The sequence below is a fragment of the Eleginops maclovinus genome, chromosome 1 (assembly GCF_036324505.1).
Source record: "Eleginops maclovinus isolate JMC-PN-2008 ecotype Puerto Natales chromosome 1, JC_Emac_rtc_rv5, whole genome shotgun sequence".
Classification (NCBI taxonomy): Eukaryota; Metazoa; Chordata; class Actinopteri; order Perciformes; family Eleginopidae; genus Eleginops; species Eleginops maclovinus.
This window is the reverse complement of record NC_086349.1, coordinates 26436446-26456737: the sequence shown is the minus strand read 5'-3', so window position 1 is coordinate 26456737 and position 20292 is coordinate 26436446. Positions and strand designations below refer to the sequence as shown.

The window sequence follows — 20292 nt, the reverse complement described above, 5'->3', positions numbered from 1 at the left end:
AATACATTAAGCCAAATATTGCAGAAAATGACCAAAGCGACGAAGAAATGTAGATTAATGTACACTTTCACTTTATATAAACAGTCTACCTGGTCAACCGATGATTTACTTTGAAATCCACCACCGGAAGTGGAGCTGTTTTAATGGCAGTTAACCTGACAGTTGAGAAAAGTAGTGAGGAGGCGTTCGTCCAAACAAACAGGAAGAAACGAGGCAAACACTCCGAAGAGACGGACACTGCTGGCCGTCAAACTGATTTAAAAATCTGTATTTTTTTTATTTTTCAAATGACTTTTCCTCCGTTGCGTGAGGGTGGTTTCTGGTGAACTCCAGTCCGCAGTGAGAGCGCTGTTTCGGGACTGACGCACCAGCAGGAGGGCGGGGGCTGTCACTAAACTAAGCTAGGCTAGTTAGCACGCTAGGCTAACAGCTTCAGCCCCCAGAAAAAAAAACCCCCCTTACCTTGGGAGAAACTTTGTGAGAAATCAATCGTTTAATATCGACTATAATGGAATATTATGATAAGATAAAAATAATACGTTTTTAGTGTAAAACAAACATAAAATGAAGCCTGGCAGTGTTGGCAGTGGTAGTTAGCTAATTAGCTCCTATTAGCGTGTGTCAAAACATCCACTGACAGCAGAGGGATGTCACCATAACTTATATTTCTATAATAACACAAAGTTATTAGACATGTGTTATCATGAGAATATCAATTAGCATGAAGTTACGTGGGACGAAAAGCTGTAAACACGCCTGTTGATGGTGTCTTTGGGGTCTGTTTCTGGCGGTTTGTTTTTGTGGTTCTCGGGCTGAGCTAAACTTTTTAATTTATTCTTGCTGTGAGGAGAGTATTTTGTTAGCATGGAGGCTCTGGAGCCTGGCAGCGGCTACAGCAGCAGCTCTCTGCGGTTACATAACGCCAGCAGGTCGGGGAAGAAGCTGCTGAACGTCGCCTCCTCCTCAGCCTCCTCAGCCCGGCTCTGACAGCTGTAAACACACAAACCCCCCATCAGACAGACAGACAGACACACTGAGAGACAGACAGATAAACAACAAGAAGCACACAGCAGCATGCAGGAGGTCTGAGCCTGCTGCTGGGAGACAATCTGCAGGAGAGACTCAACATTTCGCTGGAGATGGATTCAAACCCGCTGATAAACGGTAAGAGATGCTGCTGCATGCTGTGTTTATATACTGCAGGTGTGTGTGTTTTGCAGCCCTGCGTGTGTTTTTGTGCGGTTTGGAGGGAAGAAGCTGCAGCAATAGCGTTTCAACAGGTGTGTGAATGCTGCTGAGGCCTGCAGCAGCCTGCAGCTATTTGTGTGTGTGTGTGTGTGTGTGTGTGTGTGTGTGTGTGTGTGTGTGTGTGTGTGTGTGTGTGTGTGTGTGTGTTTAAGCAGCAATTGTCCTGATAATGAATGTTTGTTGAAACTGATTTTTTTTTTCATTCAGCGTGTGCTTACTTGCCCCCTGAGAGTTCATCTTCACTGAGCCAGGTGTATTAAAGTAGAGCGTCTTTAGTTTATAATTATCTCTTTTCTCACTGAAAGGTATAACACTAGACCCTTGTTATAAATTTAGTTGAGTTCTGTAGTTTCGTTATCCCAAAATCTTTTCAACAACCCAAACCTACAGGAATCTGTTATTCATTTCATTGGAGTCATGTCCTCAGCTCCTACTCTTGAAGAAATACGGGAAAAACCAGATGACCCATCAGGGAGTGAGGAAGGAAGGAAGTTAGGGAGCCACAAAATCGAAGAGATAGGGCGGAGAGCCGGTTCAAAATGAGAATACAATCCCAACAAGGCCAGCAGGATCCCAATACAAAGGTTCACTTAATGCAGGAATTATAGTTTAGAGAAGTGAGAGTCATGCACACTGTCGCTTATTTGCAATAAAAGTTTCCCCCCGATTAAAGTCCAAGGGTGGAAATGTGGTGTCACTTATTATTTGTTATTAAATTGGAAGTAAAGGACAGTATGCTGGAAGTCCTTATTCTCTTACTTCTCATACACACCTGTTTACAAGATATTGAGGGTGTGCTTCAGCCTCTGCAGTCAGAATTTAAAGCATTAATGACTTTCATAATCGACAGAATGTGAGGAGCTTTGAATAATTAACTTCAACAGCTTTGGGCTGAAAAAGTGTGCATGCATGTTGTAATTCATCCATGGTGTTTTAGTCGCAGTGACTTAAACCAAGTGACAGTAGCAGAGCTATTGGTAAGGAGTATTTTGTTACCCAATAGACTAATTTATGCAGCGTTAACTGCTATTCACTACAACTAATAGTGATGACAATATAATCGAGTTGCAAAAAAGTCACACCTCAGCATAAAAAATGTCAAGTAAGCACAATTCACTCAACTGCATCATGCTTGATTCAAAGCTTGAACGTTTGTAAGTCTCCATGACTGCTATAAAAGAGATTTCTGTCAGGCAGAACACAATTTAATTCAAGGCTTTGCAAGCAGGGAGGGACATGCAGGCTCTGCGTGCAAAGGGAACTACTGATCACAATCACCTTTTCATTTATTAATCAAACAACCGGAGCAGGCTCGGGCTGTTGGTGACCATATTCTTGAAATGAGCGAGGAACATGAGAAAAGGCTAAAGGAAATACACTGTCAGCTGTATAAAACTGATCAGAGAGATGTGCTTTTATTCAGATGCTCTCTGCTAGAATATCCCCCTGATATTCCTAGAGTTATTATTTCTTTACAAACATCTTCTGAAATGAATCTGGTGAAAATGTCAAATATGGTGCAGTCCTTCATTCAGTACCAGAATCTTTCCAACCAGAGTCTGAAATTTAAATGAAGAGATCCTCAAATGCCTCTGCGGCTGCTCACTGAACATTTCTACTGGCCTGTTTTTTCTGCCTTCCTCTACGTTGGACACTTTTGAATGGGTAAACGAAAGTAGAAATGAAGAATATATGTCATGTAACCTTAATCCCTGACTATCTTTCAAATAACGAATTGCTTTAATTTCGTAATATATACAAACTGAAGTGGTTGCATGTGACCTGAGTTTTTCTACAAGCCACGGCCAACATTTTCCTTTATTTGGCAGCCGACAGGTGCTAATTTATTCAATATATTCAACCCACTCTTCATACCCCCTGTTGAACCCTGAGTCTGCGCAAACAAAAAGTGAAGACGCTGTCGGGCCCTGGTGTTGCATAAAGAACTCTCATGGACATCCCGTTAACAGGATGAGAAACATGTGAATATTAACTCAAAGTGATCGATGGAAAGGACCTCATTACAGACGTGATGCTCGAATTCAGTGATGATATATTCACATGTTGTCACGGCAACACTGACGCACTGTGATGCCTTAGTGTTTGAATAATGTTTGAGCGATGTGACACGTTTCTGACGGGAGGTGGGGCGAAGGGCTGAGTCACAGTGGTGTTGGTAATTTCAACAGAATTATGGGAGTATTACTGCAGAATTATGGAAGTTTTGGGAGTTTTGGGAGTTTTGGTAATTTTTAAGTTAATTTCAACACGTTTTGGCCCTTAAAGCTAATGTACTAGCCTTCAAAATGGTTTGGCCCATTTGAAGCTAATATACTAAAATGGTTTAGCCCATTTGAAGCTAATCTAGTTGCACTTAAAATGGTTTGGCCCATTTGTATCCTCATGGTTGATTAAACCCATTGTAAGTGGCTTTGGATAACAGTGTAACATCTGTAGTGTCTTCTGTCTGCAGTTCAGATTTGATTTGAGTGACGGAGTGATGTCAGGAAGTAGAGAAACAGCCGAACAGGAAGTGGTCGGGAAACCACGCTCTTCTTCTATGGTGGAGAAAGTGGTCTGGATTTTCCTCTTGGTCTTGTCTCTGTTTCCCTCTGCTCTGTGTGAGCCGTTCAACAACACATATTTAAAACACCTCTTGAATGCAGGCTATGATATGAATGATCTTTAGTTTAAACTCACAACTTGTTGATGTTTACAGGCTGATAATCAGCAGATGTAGTGTTTACTGTTCCAATCTTAGCGTATAATCCTGCTAACGTTTGCTAATTAGCACTAAAGAAAGGTAACATGGAGGCTCACGGGAATGTTATTACACGGTGTGGAAGTAAGTACACCTTCAAACACCGTCCTACGAGTTATCATATTTGTGTGGTTTTTCTCCACATTATTGCTGTTGCCGGTGTCTGTGGTTGTTCTGCTGGTCAGCTCCCAGTGCAAAGTGAATCATACTGGGATGAAAAGCAGCGAGAAGCTTAGTGAACGTCTCTGTGGAAATAAACCATAAACACACTACCTTTTGTTGTAGAGACACCGGGGGGACGGAGATAAGCTTCTGCCTCCATTCACCGCCTTCGTGTGTGTGTGTGTGTGTGTGTGTGTGTGTGTGTGTGTGTGTGTTGAACCTGCAGAGATCTGGTTCTGTCCTCAGGTTCAGACGGGAGGTAAAGAAGCCTCCTGCTGATGCTTTTGCTTTAACTGTGTCCTGACTGAGTAGGCTGAACGTTTGTTTCACACAAAGGCAGAGTGTCAGTCAGACCCAGGGGCTGTCAGAGCTGAGATTGACTGATTAAGGCGTAGAAAATATTCATAATCGTCAATCTGATTATGAATTCTGAGTCATTCCAGTGTGTGTCCGTCGGTTTTGACAGTCTGTTGAAATCATACAATGTGAGGCTTTCTATGGTTCCCATTGTTGGTCTAAATCAGCATGAGAGCTGGAAAATAAAAAACCTTCTAAAAAACGACGTGTTTGGTGGCCGTCTTTCATGTAGTTGGAAGGATTGAGTCAGTTCAGGACCAACTTACAAATTCTTTTTCACATTGACTTACATTATCATTTTTTTGATGGAGCTAAATAAACGACCTTTTTTACCCTTTATTTAAATGGTCCTAAAATGTGCTTGAATTCGAACAGTGTTATTTTCCCTCTCCACTCAAACACACTGGCTCAATTCCAAACCGACCCCTACACCCTACCCCTCCGTTTGCACGTTCCCGCGGAGGGTCCGCCACATTAAGTGCCGTTCCAAACCAACGAGTGTGGAGTGGGAGTGGGTTATCAAGCCCTCCAACAGCGAGTCTGCATCGCACCTGAGTTCACCTGCTGCCCTACCTGACCGGACTCACCGCTGTGTGTGTCCGTCAGGAAACACGCTGTGTACAAACAGTTCCTGCAAACATTTAGACGGGTGAACTGCGCTAATGAAGACACACATTACATATCATACAGATGTTGCCTGTTGTTTTGTGTTTTACTCAGGAATATTAACAGTACCTGTGAATTTAATTATGAAGTTGTATATATTTAGAGACTAGTGCGAAAACAAAGCAGCTTATAAACATCATATTTTAAAAAGAAAAGAGGTTTGCAAATAAAGAAACGCCATTAAAGATTTGTGGAGTTTTATTTGAGTGATTATTTAATTTTTTGTCCAGAGATGCTGATTTGAAACCGTTGTTATGAAAAGTTACGGTATTTCCTGCTTCGCCCGGAGAGAGGGGAGTTCGTCCCAAAGCTTGCCGCTGTATCTACACCCTCCACCGGGAAGAAGGGAGCCTCGTTCAGCTGCGAGTGAGACTACAGACGGAGCTCACTCCATCACGGAGCGGGAGTGGGTAGGGTATGGTTTGCAATTGGGCCACTGTCTCTCACCTCTCGTCGATCTACCTGTGCGGCGGCGACTTATTGCATCAGCAGCTCTGTTCTGATTGGCCTGCAGTGATTGCAGTAAATTCATGTACTTGTTGAGATTTATTTTGCTTTACAAGCAGCAATCTACATACTGTGTATTCCGGGTGTGGCATGAATAAACTTCTTATTAGAAGAACTAAAAATATAAAAATGCAGAAAACATTTTAAGCAAAACTAACAAATCTTAGTAAAATGTGACTAAAATTAGGAAATGTTTTTGCCAAAAAGCGTCTTGAAATCAGGTGCTTGAACACGTTTTTTAATATGAAATAAGTCCCAAGCAGAATAACTGAGGCACATGCTTTGCCCAGCTTTAGCAGGCAGAAAATGGCACATATTTACTCAGCACTTCATATCTTTATCTAATATTCAGGCTGCGTCATGCTTGAGTCATCCTGAGCCAACAGAGAGCATCAGTAGTTGTGTTGAAGTGCCTTTAAGCAGGGCACCTCTTCACATCCCTCTCTCTCTCTCTCTCTGTGTTTGGGTTAGAACCTCTCTCGCCCACCGTCCTCTCCCTTGGTTACCATTGATGAAAGGTCTCTCACCATGGCGATGGTTTCTAAGGTGTTTGATGGGTTGGTTGTGTAACAGGTCAGCAGATGGTAATGAGCCTCATTAGCATCTCTCACTGTAATCTGTTTAGTGTGACCTTCTCAGGAGAGTCCCTGGCTCATTTATTTACTACTGTGTGTGTGTGTGTGTGTGTGTGTGTGTGTGTGTGTGTGTGTGTGTGTGTGTGTGTGTGTGTGTGTGTGTGTGTGTGTGTGTGTGTGTGTGTGTGTGTGTGTGTGTGTGTGTTTACCTGTCTGTCCACCTGTCTAACTCTGTGATTCTACCTCTATGATTCCATGTCCTTTAAATGTATTTTTTTTATGGTCTCATAGGTAAGTTACCTGAGGAGATATGAGGGGAAAACCTATACATCACCCGACAGGAAAGGGAAAACCCCCCAAAAGCGTAATAGGGCCTCTTTAATGTACTGTGGTATTGATACCGAAGCTCTGTCTGTCCCTCAGCTATGGACCCGTCCATCACGCTGTGGCAGTTCCTGCTCCACCTGCTGGAGGACCAGCGGCAGCGTCACCTGATCTCCTGGACGGGTGAGGACGGAGAGTTCAAGCTGCTGGACGCCGAGGAGGTGGCGCGGCTGTGGGGTCTCCGCAAGAACAAGCACAACATGAACTACGACAAGCTGAGCCGAGCGCTGAGATACTACTACGACAAGGTGACCCTCATAATAAATGCAATAATGTCATTTAATAATATATCATTTTCTGACAGTCGTTTATTTATGTTCATTTCAGAACATCATAAAGAAGGTGAGCGGTCAGAAGTTTGTCTATAAGTTTGTCAGTCAGCCCGACCACTCCATGGCTGAGGGGCTTCGTAACGGAGAGGAGGGCCAGAGGAGGGACTCCGACCCTAACGGCCAATCAAAATGCCTCGGGGGCGGGACCTCGACCTGTCCGTCAAAGGGCTTACCCCAGGTACACTTTGACTTCCTTCCTCTCTGTATTTCTGTGCACCATATAACTCTCTGACTCTCTGATCACTGATTGGTTTCTGTTTCGATCCCCAGCGCACGTCACCCTGCGGCTCTCAGAAAAGTTCCCGTAACGACTACATGAAGTCTGGCCTCTACTCCACCTTCACCATCCAATCACTGCAGTCCTCGCCCAACCCACGGCCAATCAAAACAGAGCTGCTGATACAGCAAGACGCCGCCGCCAAGGTCGATCTACAGGAGGTGAGAGAGAGCGTGTTTGAGTTTAGAGAGATGCAGAGAAAATATTATTTTAATGATAATTATAACCTCCTCCCCTCCTCCTCCTCCTCCCCTCCTCCTCCTGCTCCTCCTCCTCCTCCTCAGGTCTGTGTAATATCAGAGTCTCCTCCTCGTTCGATGGACTCTGCTCTGCAGGTGATCGTCACTCAGCCGTCTCCGTGTGCGACTCCAGCTCTCAGCCCGCAGATACCCACCTGCACCAACAGCCAATCACAGGTCAGCATCAGGTCCCGCCCCCTGACTGGTCATTTGAATGAAACCCTAAAAAACATTTCAAAAAGATAAAAGTTTATTCTCTGCAATCCAATAATCATCTCTGCACTGCTCTATTTGTCCCAGTAACTAACTGGTCCTTAACCACTGCTTGTTGCACTTCGCCATCCTCTGTGTTCAAAAGTCCTCGTCTCTTTTTTCCCAGAATCCTCCTGCACCCCCTCTAAACGACCCTCCCCAGATTTATCTCACCAGTGTCGGTGATCCGTCCTCCCTGACCCCCCTCATCCCCATCAGTGGGTCCAGTCCTGTGCCTCCCCCTCACATATCGATGGCTTCTCATGGGCAGGACGAGTGTGGGGTAGTCACCAGCCAGGCCAGTTACCCCCCTCAGCCCCACTCTGCTCCTCACCCGAATCATCAGCCTGTCTTCGTCATCATCAACCCCCCTCCCTCACAGCAGCAGCAGCAGCATCAAGCGGCCATGGCGGCTGCTCCTCCCTCCGTCGCTCCTCCTCCCCCATCTAACGTCCGTCCCCCTCCTCCTCCCATCGTCATCAAGGAGGAGAACCTGCCGTCAGAGGAGGAGCTGCTGAAGATGGTGTCTCTGAAGGAGAAACAGGTGGAGGAGGTGAGAGTGAGAAATCATTGTGATCCCTAAAATAAAATGAAATGTTATTTTAGGGATAATTTTACTTTAATACATAAATTCTTTAATATTTTAATGATTTTTTGATATATTACTTGAGTTTTGGGATATTTTTACTTATATTGTTTTACATTTAAATTATATTTTTTAGTTATATATTAAAATATTACTTTTTATATTTTCACATTTATGATTTCATATTTTAAGGATATTTTATAAAATAATGTGTGTATTTCTGATATTTTCAGATATTTACCTTTTTTTAAATTATTTTACTGATAATTACACTTTTTTATATTTGTACCTTAATTCTTTTATATTTCTATTATATTTTTTTATATATGACTTTTGGAATTTGTGGATGTTTTCAGATAAATTCTTTAATATTTTAATGATATTTTAGATTTTTTTAAAACTTTTAAAATATGTATTATTGATATTTTCTGTATTTTCTTTTAACGATAATTTTACAAATATTCACGTAATATTTTATGATATTTTTCTTCCTTCCAGGTCCCTCAGCTGATCTGCGGCTCAGGGGAACCAGAGCCCCCCATCACTATCGTCGAGAGCCCTCCCCCTCCCTGCATGGAGCAGGGGGTCACAGGTCAGCAGCCTGCAGGGGAGGGCGAGGACATGCAAACAGGTAACGGAGAAGTGTTTTCACTGAGGAGTTTCACACTGAGAGAACATTTACCGTGTTATCAACCGAGACTGAGATTTTCTGTCTCTCAGATCCCCCCGCCCCGGTGACCCACTCCCCAGTGGTTAATCCTGCTGTGACATCAGACGCTGTTCCTCCTAAACCAAAGAAGCCCCGAGGCCTCGAGCTGCCCTCCTCCCCCTCACTCCCACCCGGCCTCTCCCTGGATAAGGTTTGCATGAAACACTTACCTTTGTTTTGATAGAGGTATAATTGACATGAGCCTGTGACATCACTTCCTGTTTCCCTCTGCAGGTGAATGCAGCTGTTAACAGTTTATTGGCTCCTGGATCTGCGACCAACACACTCACCCCGACCGTCTTCACCTCACACTCGCTGGTAAGCACTCACCTGTGTGTGTTTGTGTTTGTGTGTGTAAATAAGTGACAACAAATTACTTTTAGGGTTTCTACAAAGTTTGTAAAGTTAGGAAAATGCCTTATTTTAACTGTGTGTGTGTGTGTGTGTGTGTGTGTGTGTGTGTGTGTGTGTGTGTGTGTGTGTGTCTGTGTGTCTGTGTCTGTGTGTCTGTGTCTGTGTCTGTGTGTGTCCAGGTCCAGACTCCGGTCCTGTTGACTCCCAGTCCTCTTCCCTCCACCATCCACTTCTGGAGCACCCTGAGCCCCATCGCTCCTCGCTCTCCGGCCAAACTCTCCTTCCAGGTAATAGACAACCCCCCCATCATCACAGCCAGGTGTGACCGCACTAGAATATCTCACATGGTAAATTCAGTTTAATCCAGGTTTCACAAACAACACTTTCTTTATAAATTAAGAAAAAACACAATACAAAATGTTTTTCAAAATAAAAGCATCAAAGGAAAGCAGTTATTATTCTCTTCGGGTTGCTAGAGGAGCTTTTTATTTTGAAAAACCTACAAAAAATGTGTTTCATCGTTAGAAATTTAAAAGCGATGAAAAAAACAGCAACGTGGAAGCGATAGTTTTAGATTTAGAGACGAGAAACAAACAAATGTACCACTTTATTCTACTAAAAAGATCAAGACAAAAGGTCAACATGAGGAGGAATTGTTGAGACTTCTAACTAAAATATCATCTGAATATAAAAAGGTGGATTTAGAAATGACTCCTGGTTCTCCCGCTCTGAATGAAGGTTATTTCCTGTTCATTAATGCTCTTTTCTGGTGTTCCAAATCCCTCTGAGAGATACTCATAGTTTGAAGCAGTAGTTTTAGCTCTCCTGTATCATCGGTAAAACAGAAAGTATAATTTGGAGGTTGTTCACAGGTCTGCAGAGTTCACACGTTAGTTCACAGCTTCTGAAGGTTTCACACGTTTCTCCTCGCTGTTAACTGAAACTAAAACAAGAATCAACCTTTTGTTCTCAGGCTGAAGTTGAACTTGAGCTGTAATGCCTCCAAATATTTGGACACTATTCAGAACGATTGTTGATGGTACAGCACGTTCTATTCTTAATTTCAACCTATTTTTATATCATTTATTTACCTTACAAGCACACAAGCACACACTGCGCACTGCATGTACCTGTACCTCTACCTTTATCCAGGTTGCGCCCACTCTCTCACACACACACACACACACACACACACACACACACACACACACACACACACACACACAAACTGCTGGTGTCTCTGCAGGTCTCTGGCTCAGTTTGTCCTCCATCTGTTATCTGATAACACACAATAATTAAAGGTGCAGTTCAGCCAAATCACAATCAACCTGGTGACTGTGTTCAGGTCTGTCAAAACATTTAAAACCAAACTTATTGGTTTAATAATCCACATAACACAGTTTTTATGGGAGGTAATGTGTGATAATAAAGTACTTCTGATTCTGGTAAAGATTTGTCACAGCAGTACTAAGAAGACGTCCAGGAGCGTGGAAAATTACAACCTCTTCATCATCAATTCGTTATTATAAACATCATAATAATCTCAGCTGAGTCAGAGAAGCTTATGAAACGTTTGGAAAGGGTTTCATTAGTCTTCTTCCTCTGGTGGAAAAAAGAACAGCTCCCTCTGGTTTTATAAAGCAGTGCTTGTGGTTGTTGGTGCGCGTTGTCGCCTCCTGCTGGTTGAGCTGAGCATTACAGGATGACACCAGACAGTATTTAGTTTATCTGCAATTGAATTATTTATTTACAGTCAAATAATTCAGGAATAAACTGTTGATATATACTGCATGCAATTAATGTATATAAATATGTATTTCTGTTACATAAAATTAATACAAATATAAAAAAATAAACCCTGAAATAATAAAACTGGCTTTTAAATATATTAGTAAGAAGGCGGGTGTTACCTTGGGTGGTTAGTTTTTGGGTATTTTGATGACAGATAGCCAAAAAGCATGACTGTTGACAAACAATAATACTCCAAGTGTGTTTTGGTAACGACTGAGCTCTTATGTGTTTGTGTGTGTGTGTGTGTGTGTGTGTGACAGCATTACTAAGCATTACTTAAAATTAGGAAAGCAGTCAGTACGACACGTGGGTTTAAAACTCTTCCGGCTTTACGGTATGTTTGATTACGTCCCAAAACAAAAGTGCTTGGCCGCCTCACCGTCCAGGAGATTTAACACACCCTAGCTTCCGGCACGATGAAAGAAATACCAAAAAATATGTAAAATGAATCTGTTTCTAAAGATAGATATGGAAGAAAAATGGAAACGGAGTCAATGAATATCAGAAAGAAGGTATCGGTGTTATTGCAGAGTGTTTGTCATACATTGCCTCTCTTAAATACAACTCTCAATAAAGCTTTGTTGTTTTATTTTTAGAAATGGGAAGCAGATATTCTCTTTGTCTCTGAGTGACTTTATGTAATATCTGGAGATTTGAGAGACATAGAGCAGCTCTAATCCTATACTACTTCTTACACACACAGTTAAGCTTTATGTATATCGGTATAATCTGCTCTGAGTGTTTCATCTGTCCGTAAAGCCGCCACTGTAGACTGCTGAAGACTGAACCATGTGATGACCTGTCATCAGTTTATCTACGGTTGTTAGATAAAGTGTGAAGATCTTTTCACCGCTCTGCTAAAACAATCCTTTATCAGCCTAAATCTTTAGACTTTAAAGAGTCCTCTCCTGCTGATGTTCAGGTGTATATCAGTATGTAGAGTCTCTACTTTAAAGAGTCCTCTCCTGCTGATGTTCAGGTGTATATCAGTATGTAGAGTCTCTACTTTAAAGAGTCCTCTCCTGCTGATGTTCAGGTGTATATCAGTATGTAGAGTCTCTACTTTAAAGAGTCCTCTCCTGCTGATGTTCAGGTGTATATCAGTATGTAGTGTCTCTACTTTAAAGAGTCCTCTCCTGCTGATGTTCAGGTGTATATCAGTATGTAGAGTCTCTACTTTAAAGAGTCCTCTCCTGCTGATGTTCAGGTGTATATCAGTATGTACTGTCTCTACTTTAAAGAGTCCTCTCCTGCTGATGTTCAGGTGTATATCAGTATGTAGTGTCTCTACTTTAAAGAGTCCTCTCCTGCTGATGTTCAGGTGTATATCAGTATGTAGTGTCTCTACTTTAAAGAGTCCTCTCCTGCTGATGTTCAGGTGTATATCAGTATGTAGAGTCTCTACTTTAAAGAGTCCTCTCCTGCTGATGTTCAGGTGTATATCAGTATGTAGAGTCTCTACTTTAAAGAGTCCTCTCCTGCTGATGTTCAGGTGTATATCAGTATGTAGTGTCTCTACTTTAAAGAGTCCTCTCCTGCTGATGTTCAGGTGTATATCAGTATGTAGTGTCTCTACTTTAAAGAGTCCTCTCCTGCTGATGTTCAGGTGTATATCAGTATGTAGAGTCTCTACTTTTAAAGAGTCCTCTCCTGCTGATGTTCAGGTGTATATCAGTATGTAGAGTCTCTACTTTAAAGAGTCCTCTCCTGCTGATGTTCAGGTGTATATCAGTATGTAGTGTCTCTACTTTAAAGAGTCCTCTCTTGCTGATGTTCAGGATTTGGTGCTCAGCGTTGCAGAGAAGGCGAGTTATTTCAAAGTCAAACTGCTTTAAAGGCATGTAATGTTTTTCTAATATTTTGGCATTTGTGAAATTAAATCATTGCTCTCTCTCTCTCTCTCTCCCCCCCCACCCCAGTTCCCCACTAACGGCAGTAATCAGATCCACATCCCGGCTCTGAGCGTCGACGGCCTCTCCACCCCGGTGGTTCTGTCCCCCGGACCCCAGAAGCCCTGAGCCGTCTGCCCGCCCTCACGGAGCTCCTCGCTGGGCTCAGAACTCGCCTCGCCTCCCGGAAGCAGGAGATCTGGAACTCCAGTAAAAACCGGGAACCACGTAGTGTGCCTCACTGGTAAGACTGGGAGAGTGGTTAATGGGGACGTTTCACTGGTGGGGAATCGTCGTCGTCAGGAGTCGTTGGAGATTTTAAACCCCTGTTCTGAAATTGTATTTAAAGGTGCAGAGAGCAGGATGTCTGGGCTTCATCCTCCTTTAACTTTCATTTCTGTCAGAGGTTTTATAGCGATGATAGATTGGGTGACGCTGGGAATAACGGAACACTTGAACGCAACTTGAGAAGCTGCAGAAGACGGACGAGGTGAAGGGATCTATTTTTTTGTACTTCTAACGGGGCTGCAACTACGACGCATCTTGAGGATATTTTTAATGGATGTCAACAAGATTTATAAAGAGGTAAAACGGAGGCAAAGCGGCAAACTGGAACCAGAGTTTTTACTGGAGAAACTTTACATTTAATACGGATCGACTAAACGGTCGAACCTGAATCCTGTCAGACATTTTTAAGCGAACCAGAACTAGAAATCATGAGGAAACGTCTGGATTTTTCTCTAAACACGTCCTTTTCGGGGCTATTTATCGTCTGTTTTTTTCTAAAAAGTGGTTATTTATTCCTGTTTGAGCGTTTCTCTGCAGGGCGAGCTTGTTGAATCTTTCATTTTATAAACCCCCCCCCCCCCATACTGGATTCCATCAGACTTTTCGGGATGTTTAAGGGGACTTGCTTCGCTGTTATTGGCCGCTTTTTTAACGGCCTCGCCTTTTTCTCCACTTATGCATGGCCTGTTATTGGCGAAACTCCTCCACATGACTTTTGAACGGACCAATCACAGAGGAGGGATCGATGGAGCTGAGCTGCAGGCGCTCAGATTTTAACAAAGCCAAGTTATTTCTCTATAAAAGTCTCTCTTAATGTGACAGATTGTATATTTTCTAAAAGAAGAACATGAACTGAAGTCCCTCTGCACGACGAGAGTCTTATTGGTCACATTCCTCTGGCTTTACAGCGTTGATAGAGGTGTTTGTTTTAGAGATGAATTACCGCTAACCGTTTTAATTTCAGCGTTCATTCCAGGCGTGAGTAGATCTTTGTCGAGCAGCTTCTAGCGGTGAATGTTTTTTCTGCGTATTGTTCCTGAAAGCCTCGGATTCGTGGTGTTGTACCTCTGCAGGGTGATGTTGCCTGCAGGTTTTCATCAGTTTCTGCCACAAAGTAAGGTCCAGTGTGTAGGATTCAGGGACCTTTATTGTCAAAGAGTCACAAAAAAATATAAGAAACGTGTTTTTGTGAGCTTTACGTGAGCCCTTCGTTTATTTATGGAAAGCTCTTAAGGTGACTGCCATGTGTCTGCAGTAGCCCAGAAGGGACAAACCAAACTCTGGCTCTTGGATTTAGAGCTGCTAATGCACCAGTTAGAGGAGGAAGAAAGGGAAAGTAAGAGGACTACTTTTTTGTTCAGTGGCTCCTCTGAGATGCACAATGTGTTAAACTTGTGGCAACATCAGAACCTGCAGAAACACCCTAAAAGAGAAGCTGCAGTTCTCTAGAAAAACATGACCTGTTTTTGTACAAAGTAGGGCTGTACCGAAGAGTTGGAACGTTATATTTTGCATGTGTATTTATGGTGTTTAAATCGAGTTTGTGCACACAAAGGTTAGAGCTACTCTAAAATGTGCATACCAAGAACTCCAGAGGGTTGTAAAGACTTAAAGATTCTAATCATTTCCAAAATGTTTTTGATCCAGTGAAATATTTGTCCATATTTGTTGGCGTTTTTAAAAACACAGTATTTTTCGCTAAAAGAAAAGCTGTGCTCTCCCGCATGCTGCAAACAAAGGGAGGCCACGGTTATATGCATTCAGATATAAATAATGGATTTCATTTTAAAAGTAAAGTCAAATTAATCATTTTACTCAGACTTACGATTTGGTTTGGAGTATTTTCTACCTTTTTTATGAGGATTGATGTCCTAAAATAAGAGGACAGACATTAGGAGGACAGACATTAAGAGGACAGACATTAGGAGGACAGACATTAAGAGGACAGACATTAAGAGGACAGACATTAACAGGATTAGGAGAACAGATATTAGGAGGACAGACATTAGGAGGACAGACATTAGGAGGACAGACATTAAGAGGACAGACATTAGGAGGACAGACATTAGGAGGACAGACATTAGGAGGACAGATATTACGAGAACAGACATTAGGAGAACAGACATTAGAGGACAGACATTAAGAGGACAGACAGACATTAGGAGGACAGACATTAAGAGGACAGACAAACATTAAGAGGACAGACAGACATTAGGAGGACAGACATAAAGAGGACAGACATTAGGAGGACAGACAGACATTAAGAGGACAGACATTAGGAGGACAGACATAAGGAGGACAGCCATAAAGAGGACAGACATAAAGAGGACAGACATAAAGAGGACAGACATTAGGAGGACAGACATAAAGAGGACAGACATTAGGAGGACAGACATAAAGAGGACAGACATTAGGAGGACAGACATAAAGAGGACAGACATTAGGAGGACAGACATAAAGAGGACAGACATTAGGAGGACAGACATAAAGAGGACAGACATTAGGAGGACAGACACTAGGAGGACAGAAGCTTTGCATTTGAATAAAGACATTCGGTACAGCTCTAACAGAAAGGCCCAAAAATCGATTTTCCACAAAGTAACGTTTTTTTGGGTCTTTAAGCTAAAACTGACCCTTGTTATGATTCCTCTGAACAGACTGTTGTAGTTGTTGTTGATGTTGATGTTGTTGTTCTTACTGATGCTGGCTTAGCTCTGTTGTTGCCACGGTAACCTGACCCTGACTGTTGTCGCCGCCGTCGACGTCGTTGTTGTTGTTCTTGCTGCGGAGCATCTGACGCTCCCCCCCCCTCCCGTGATTACGCTGTTATTGACGTGTTGCTATGCTACTGTGTGTGACGCCGAGGCTGAAGACACACACACACACACACACACACACACACACACACACAGGAACTGACGCTGCAGTTTTAACAACAACAACAAAATCACAGTCATATCTGAGGTTGTTGGCACGCTGCAAAAAGTCTAAACAAGCCAAGACCACTAGCTTAAAAAAAAGGACACGCTGAATAAATGACGTCCAGGGCGACATATCATCAACTACAATGGGATTAAAAAAGCACACACTGCTGAGAAGTTAGTCAGCGTGAAAGATCACGCTTGATTGGGAACCGTCAGATGTTGGTATACTAAAATGTAAAGTAAGTATTTAATGCTTTAAAAATATACGTTTTGGGGGTTTGTTCAAGGTCTTGAAAGTGTGGAAAAGGCCTAATTTGACCAGTTATTTTTTCAAGATCAACAATTTGCTTTATTTTAATATAATATAATAATTACATGTATTTTTAGAAGCAAATTCAAATCGACAAACAAATGTATAATCATTTTGAAACAATGAATTAATGTTTACATTATTTTAATATTCTCCTTAAAATAGATTTTATTTGAACCATTTATCTTGTAAAAAATGTTGGCTAAAAAAGTACTTTTTTGTGGCCAAAATAAAGAGGGACAAATAGTTTAATTCATAGATAAAGAAATAAGTACACGGTCAATAATCATCGCTTTTTCGGACTGCAAATCAAAAAATCCAGATGCAGGTTTCAACAGTGATTCCCCCTGTTGCGCAACACTTTGGGGAGGTCTGCTGACCTTCTTCTGAGTTCAAAAACTATTTGAAATACCTTGTTTTTCTAAATCCCTTCCACTTCCAAACCTAATAGCAGCTCTTGGCTTGTGAAACCTTTCAGCTGCTTTCAGTGTTGTTGTTATTTACTGATCTACAGCTTACATACTGTTTGACACTCTGTGGTGTCTGAGCTCCAGGTATTTAATCAGCCTGGAAAGAGACCCACAATGTCCTCAGCTGTCACCTAACCTGAGACATTTCCATAGAAAAGTCTGCACACGTTTTAAACTACACCTCAGTTCCTGACGCTGTGATTTCCTAGCCTCGGCGGTGATGTGAACGCAGCACCGAGCCATCGTGTTTCGACTGTTTCTCCTTCTACGGCATGACTCTATTTTTCTATCACAAACGCCTCGAGTTTAAAGAGCGACGACGAAGCCTTAAAGAGCTGCATCTTCATCGCGTTTTTAAAAAGAGACATCCTCCAGATGATGAAGATGAATCAAAATAAGCCATTTTAAAAAAAGAAAAGCTGAACTTGGGACGAAGGTTTTTGAGTTTCTCTCACCAGCAGAACAGGAAGAATGTTTTTATATCATCAAGAATTGTACGCTGTAAAAAATGATGTGCCACTTTAAACAGGACATGATGTGAAAACTGGAATCAAGTGAAATGATATTCAGACATTTTATATTTAGTTTTTAAAATGTGTTTAGATATTCAAACGTAACAATATAAAGGTCTAATATCCCATTTAGAGAATCCCTGATTAATTATACATGTATTATTAATTCATATCATTTTATGGATTCATTTATTATATTTCTGTCTAGAAAATGTAAAGTAATAAAGTCAAATGTTCCAAAGTGACATATCAAATAATTCCTTGGATTTATTTGTTTAATTAAAAGATGACCAAAAAAATTCAGCGCTTAAATTACAAAATGAGGTCTTAATCAGAAAACCTGTCATTTCTATATTAAATCAGTAAGCTTGTATTAATTACATCTCCTATATAAGATCATTATTAAAACATGACTTAATATATATCAATACGGGATCAACTCTGCGCTGCCCTTCTTTAGAATTGAAATAAATCCACTTTTAGGAGAAAACTCTGGAATACTTTGATCAGGATTGAGATTGTTAAACACCAATTGTTTGGAATATTATGAAGTAACTGGATTATCCTTTTAAAATGTCTTTTCACCAGTGGATATCCTTTAATTTAAATATAACTTAAAACCAATTCCAAGGAAGGTTATCTTGTAAACAGTTGATGGAAGCCACCGTCACAATCACAGAAATCTCCTCTTTGTCATTTAGACCCCTCTTCATTTATATATATGAAGTGGAAATGGAGAGAGGTATCGGTCCCCGGTTTATTTAGCTTTTATTTTAATGTTGAACTTATTGGTTCGTAGTAAAACTGGCACATTATTTTGAACACTTGTCCAATAATCCAGTGAAAGTCGAGCGGTTTGTGAGATAAATGTTTGCAGCGTTTCATAAAAGCTTGATGTTCTGTGAAGACGACCCCATGTTGTGAACCACAGCTCTCGTTAACGTGTTCGTTTCATCCTCTGATCTCTTGAAGTCTCTCTACATTTATATATTTTAAAAAATGAACAGATCTGTGGGAGACATCTGGAGCTTTCTGTCTGACCGGCTGTGGAGAATCAGAGTCTGAAATCATTATGCAAAATCTTTCTGGTTTTTCTACACGTCTTTCATCCTGTCACGTCCTCACACGGCCAAAAGTGTGTGGACATCAGTGGAGACACCGGGGTCTTTAATCGCACAAATGTCATGCTGCTTTTCCTGTTGTCAAAAAGTGCCCCTTTGTGTCTGTTGGGATTGTTTTTTAAATGTGAAAGGCTTTGCATGACTTTAATGGTAATTAACGCCTCACATTTTTCATCAAGCTACATTTGACATTACGCATTTATAAGATACTTTATTTTATTTTTTTCGGGCAATCTGATTTATTGAGCACTTTTGAAATTAACAGAGAATTTAAACAAATATTTTAAAAATATTTATAAATGTTAAAAAATCCCAACCCTAGTTTTTTTATTTTTAAAAATCATCTCTAAATTAACAAACGTCAAAAATATTCCCAGAGATTTACGGTTTTAGGCCCTTAAAATGAATCTTTGACGTAAAAAAACTAAATATTTTGATTATTTTTTACATTTACTGAACTGATTGTGACCTTGTGCTTTTGGCTGTGAAATTATTTTCCAGTTACTGATGTTAAAAAAACAACAACCTGTTTTCCCAGAGTCAGACAGGAAGCTCCGGAGTCGGGTGATTGACAGGTCCTGCTAAGAGCTAACTTCGTACTGTTTTTTATATCAGATGTTTTGTGTACATAGATGAAATATAATCTGAACATACAAATATATATATTCTGTACGGCTGAGGGTATGTTGATGACGTGCTGTTTCCTGTGGCCAATCGTCGCTGTCAGATCCTGCGTGGTCCCGCCCCTCCTCGGCTGTGATTGGTCGAGGGGTTTATTGATGTAAAGGGGCCGGGCCTGCTTTTATTTTTCTGAGACAGAGTTCTATGTGTCATTTACTGGAGAAAAATATTAAAAGAAAAGCTATTTTTTATGGACATGACTTCATTTTGTTGGAGTTGATGATTTACAAATGATTCCTGTTGTTCTACAAACACATGCAAAACAAACAAATACCACAATAGTTTTACTACAAATACCTCAAATGATCTACAAATTAGGATTTGTACATGATATATGCAGTATCACATGTTTATATATATAGAAAAATGTGTTTTATTGTATATTAAATGGAACAGTTAGTCGCGTCACACAAAATGAATTGGAAAGGATCTGATGGTTAAACCAACTTAAAGAAAATGCGGTCAATTTCTTAAAAGTGAAAATATGTCAGAAAACTTCCATAAAATATTTCATATTAATATTGTTTTCTACTTTTATTTTGTTAAATATTTTAACCAACTTTAGTCCTGACTGATCCAATTATACATTCATATATTTTCGGAAGTTCAACTCTTTAAATGTTTGTTGGTTTTCAGTTTTTTATTGGGAACAACAAAATAACAGTAATGGATTTTTCTGTAGATTTCTGATGCTTTTTAATTTTTGGTGGAGGAAACCTTAAAGGTGTTTATATTTGACTGAATTGAGAAGAATATAAGGAGGACTTTATCTTTTCATAAAGACTTTAAATCTTATATCTGATCATAAAGTGAATCTGTGTTTACGTCTGATCTCCGAAACGTTTTTAGGGGAAGTCATCGTCATGTTTGAGATGATTCATAATCTGCTGACTCATC

The 20292-nt window shown here is 40.9% G+C and overlaps 1 protein-coding gene across 1 annotated transcript; it reads left to right on the top strand.

Annotated features, from left to right (window-relative positions):
- Positions 1-255: 255 nt before the first annotated feature.
- On the top strand, positions 256-19595 carry elk1 (ETS transcription factor ELK1). Its single transcript, XM_063886390.1, has 11 exons — positions 256-1164; positions 6700-6908; positions 6988-7170; positions 7263-7430; positions 7554-7685; positions 7888-8313; positions 8845-8977; positions 9067-9206; positions 9290-9373; positions 9589-9696; positions 13120-19595. The coding sequence occupies exons 1-11, from the start codon at positions 1140-1142 to the stop codon at positions 13216-13218; spliced, it is 1707 nt and encodes a 568-aa protein (XP_063742460.1). The 5' UTR covers positions 256-1139; the 3' UTR covers positions 13219-19595.
- Positions 19596-20292: the final 697 nt, after the last annotated feature.

Bases quoted from the DNA above. Each gene is read 5' to 3' on its own strand.
- elk1 (XM_063886390.1), top strand. From the start codon at position 1,140: ATGGATTCAAACCCGCTGATAAACG. The intron at 1,165-6,699 runs GTAAGAGATGCT...TCTGTCCCTCAG, and splicing joins TTCAAACCCGCTGATAAACG to CTATGGACCCGTCCATCACG. The intron at 8,314-8,844 runs GTGAGAGTGAGA...TCTTCCTTCCAG, and splicing joins AGGAGAAACAGGTGGAGGAG to GTCCCTCAGCTGATCTGCGG.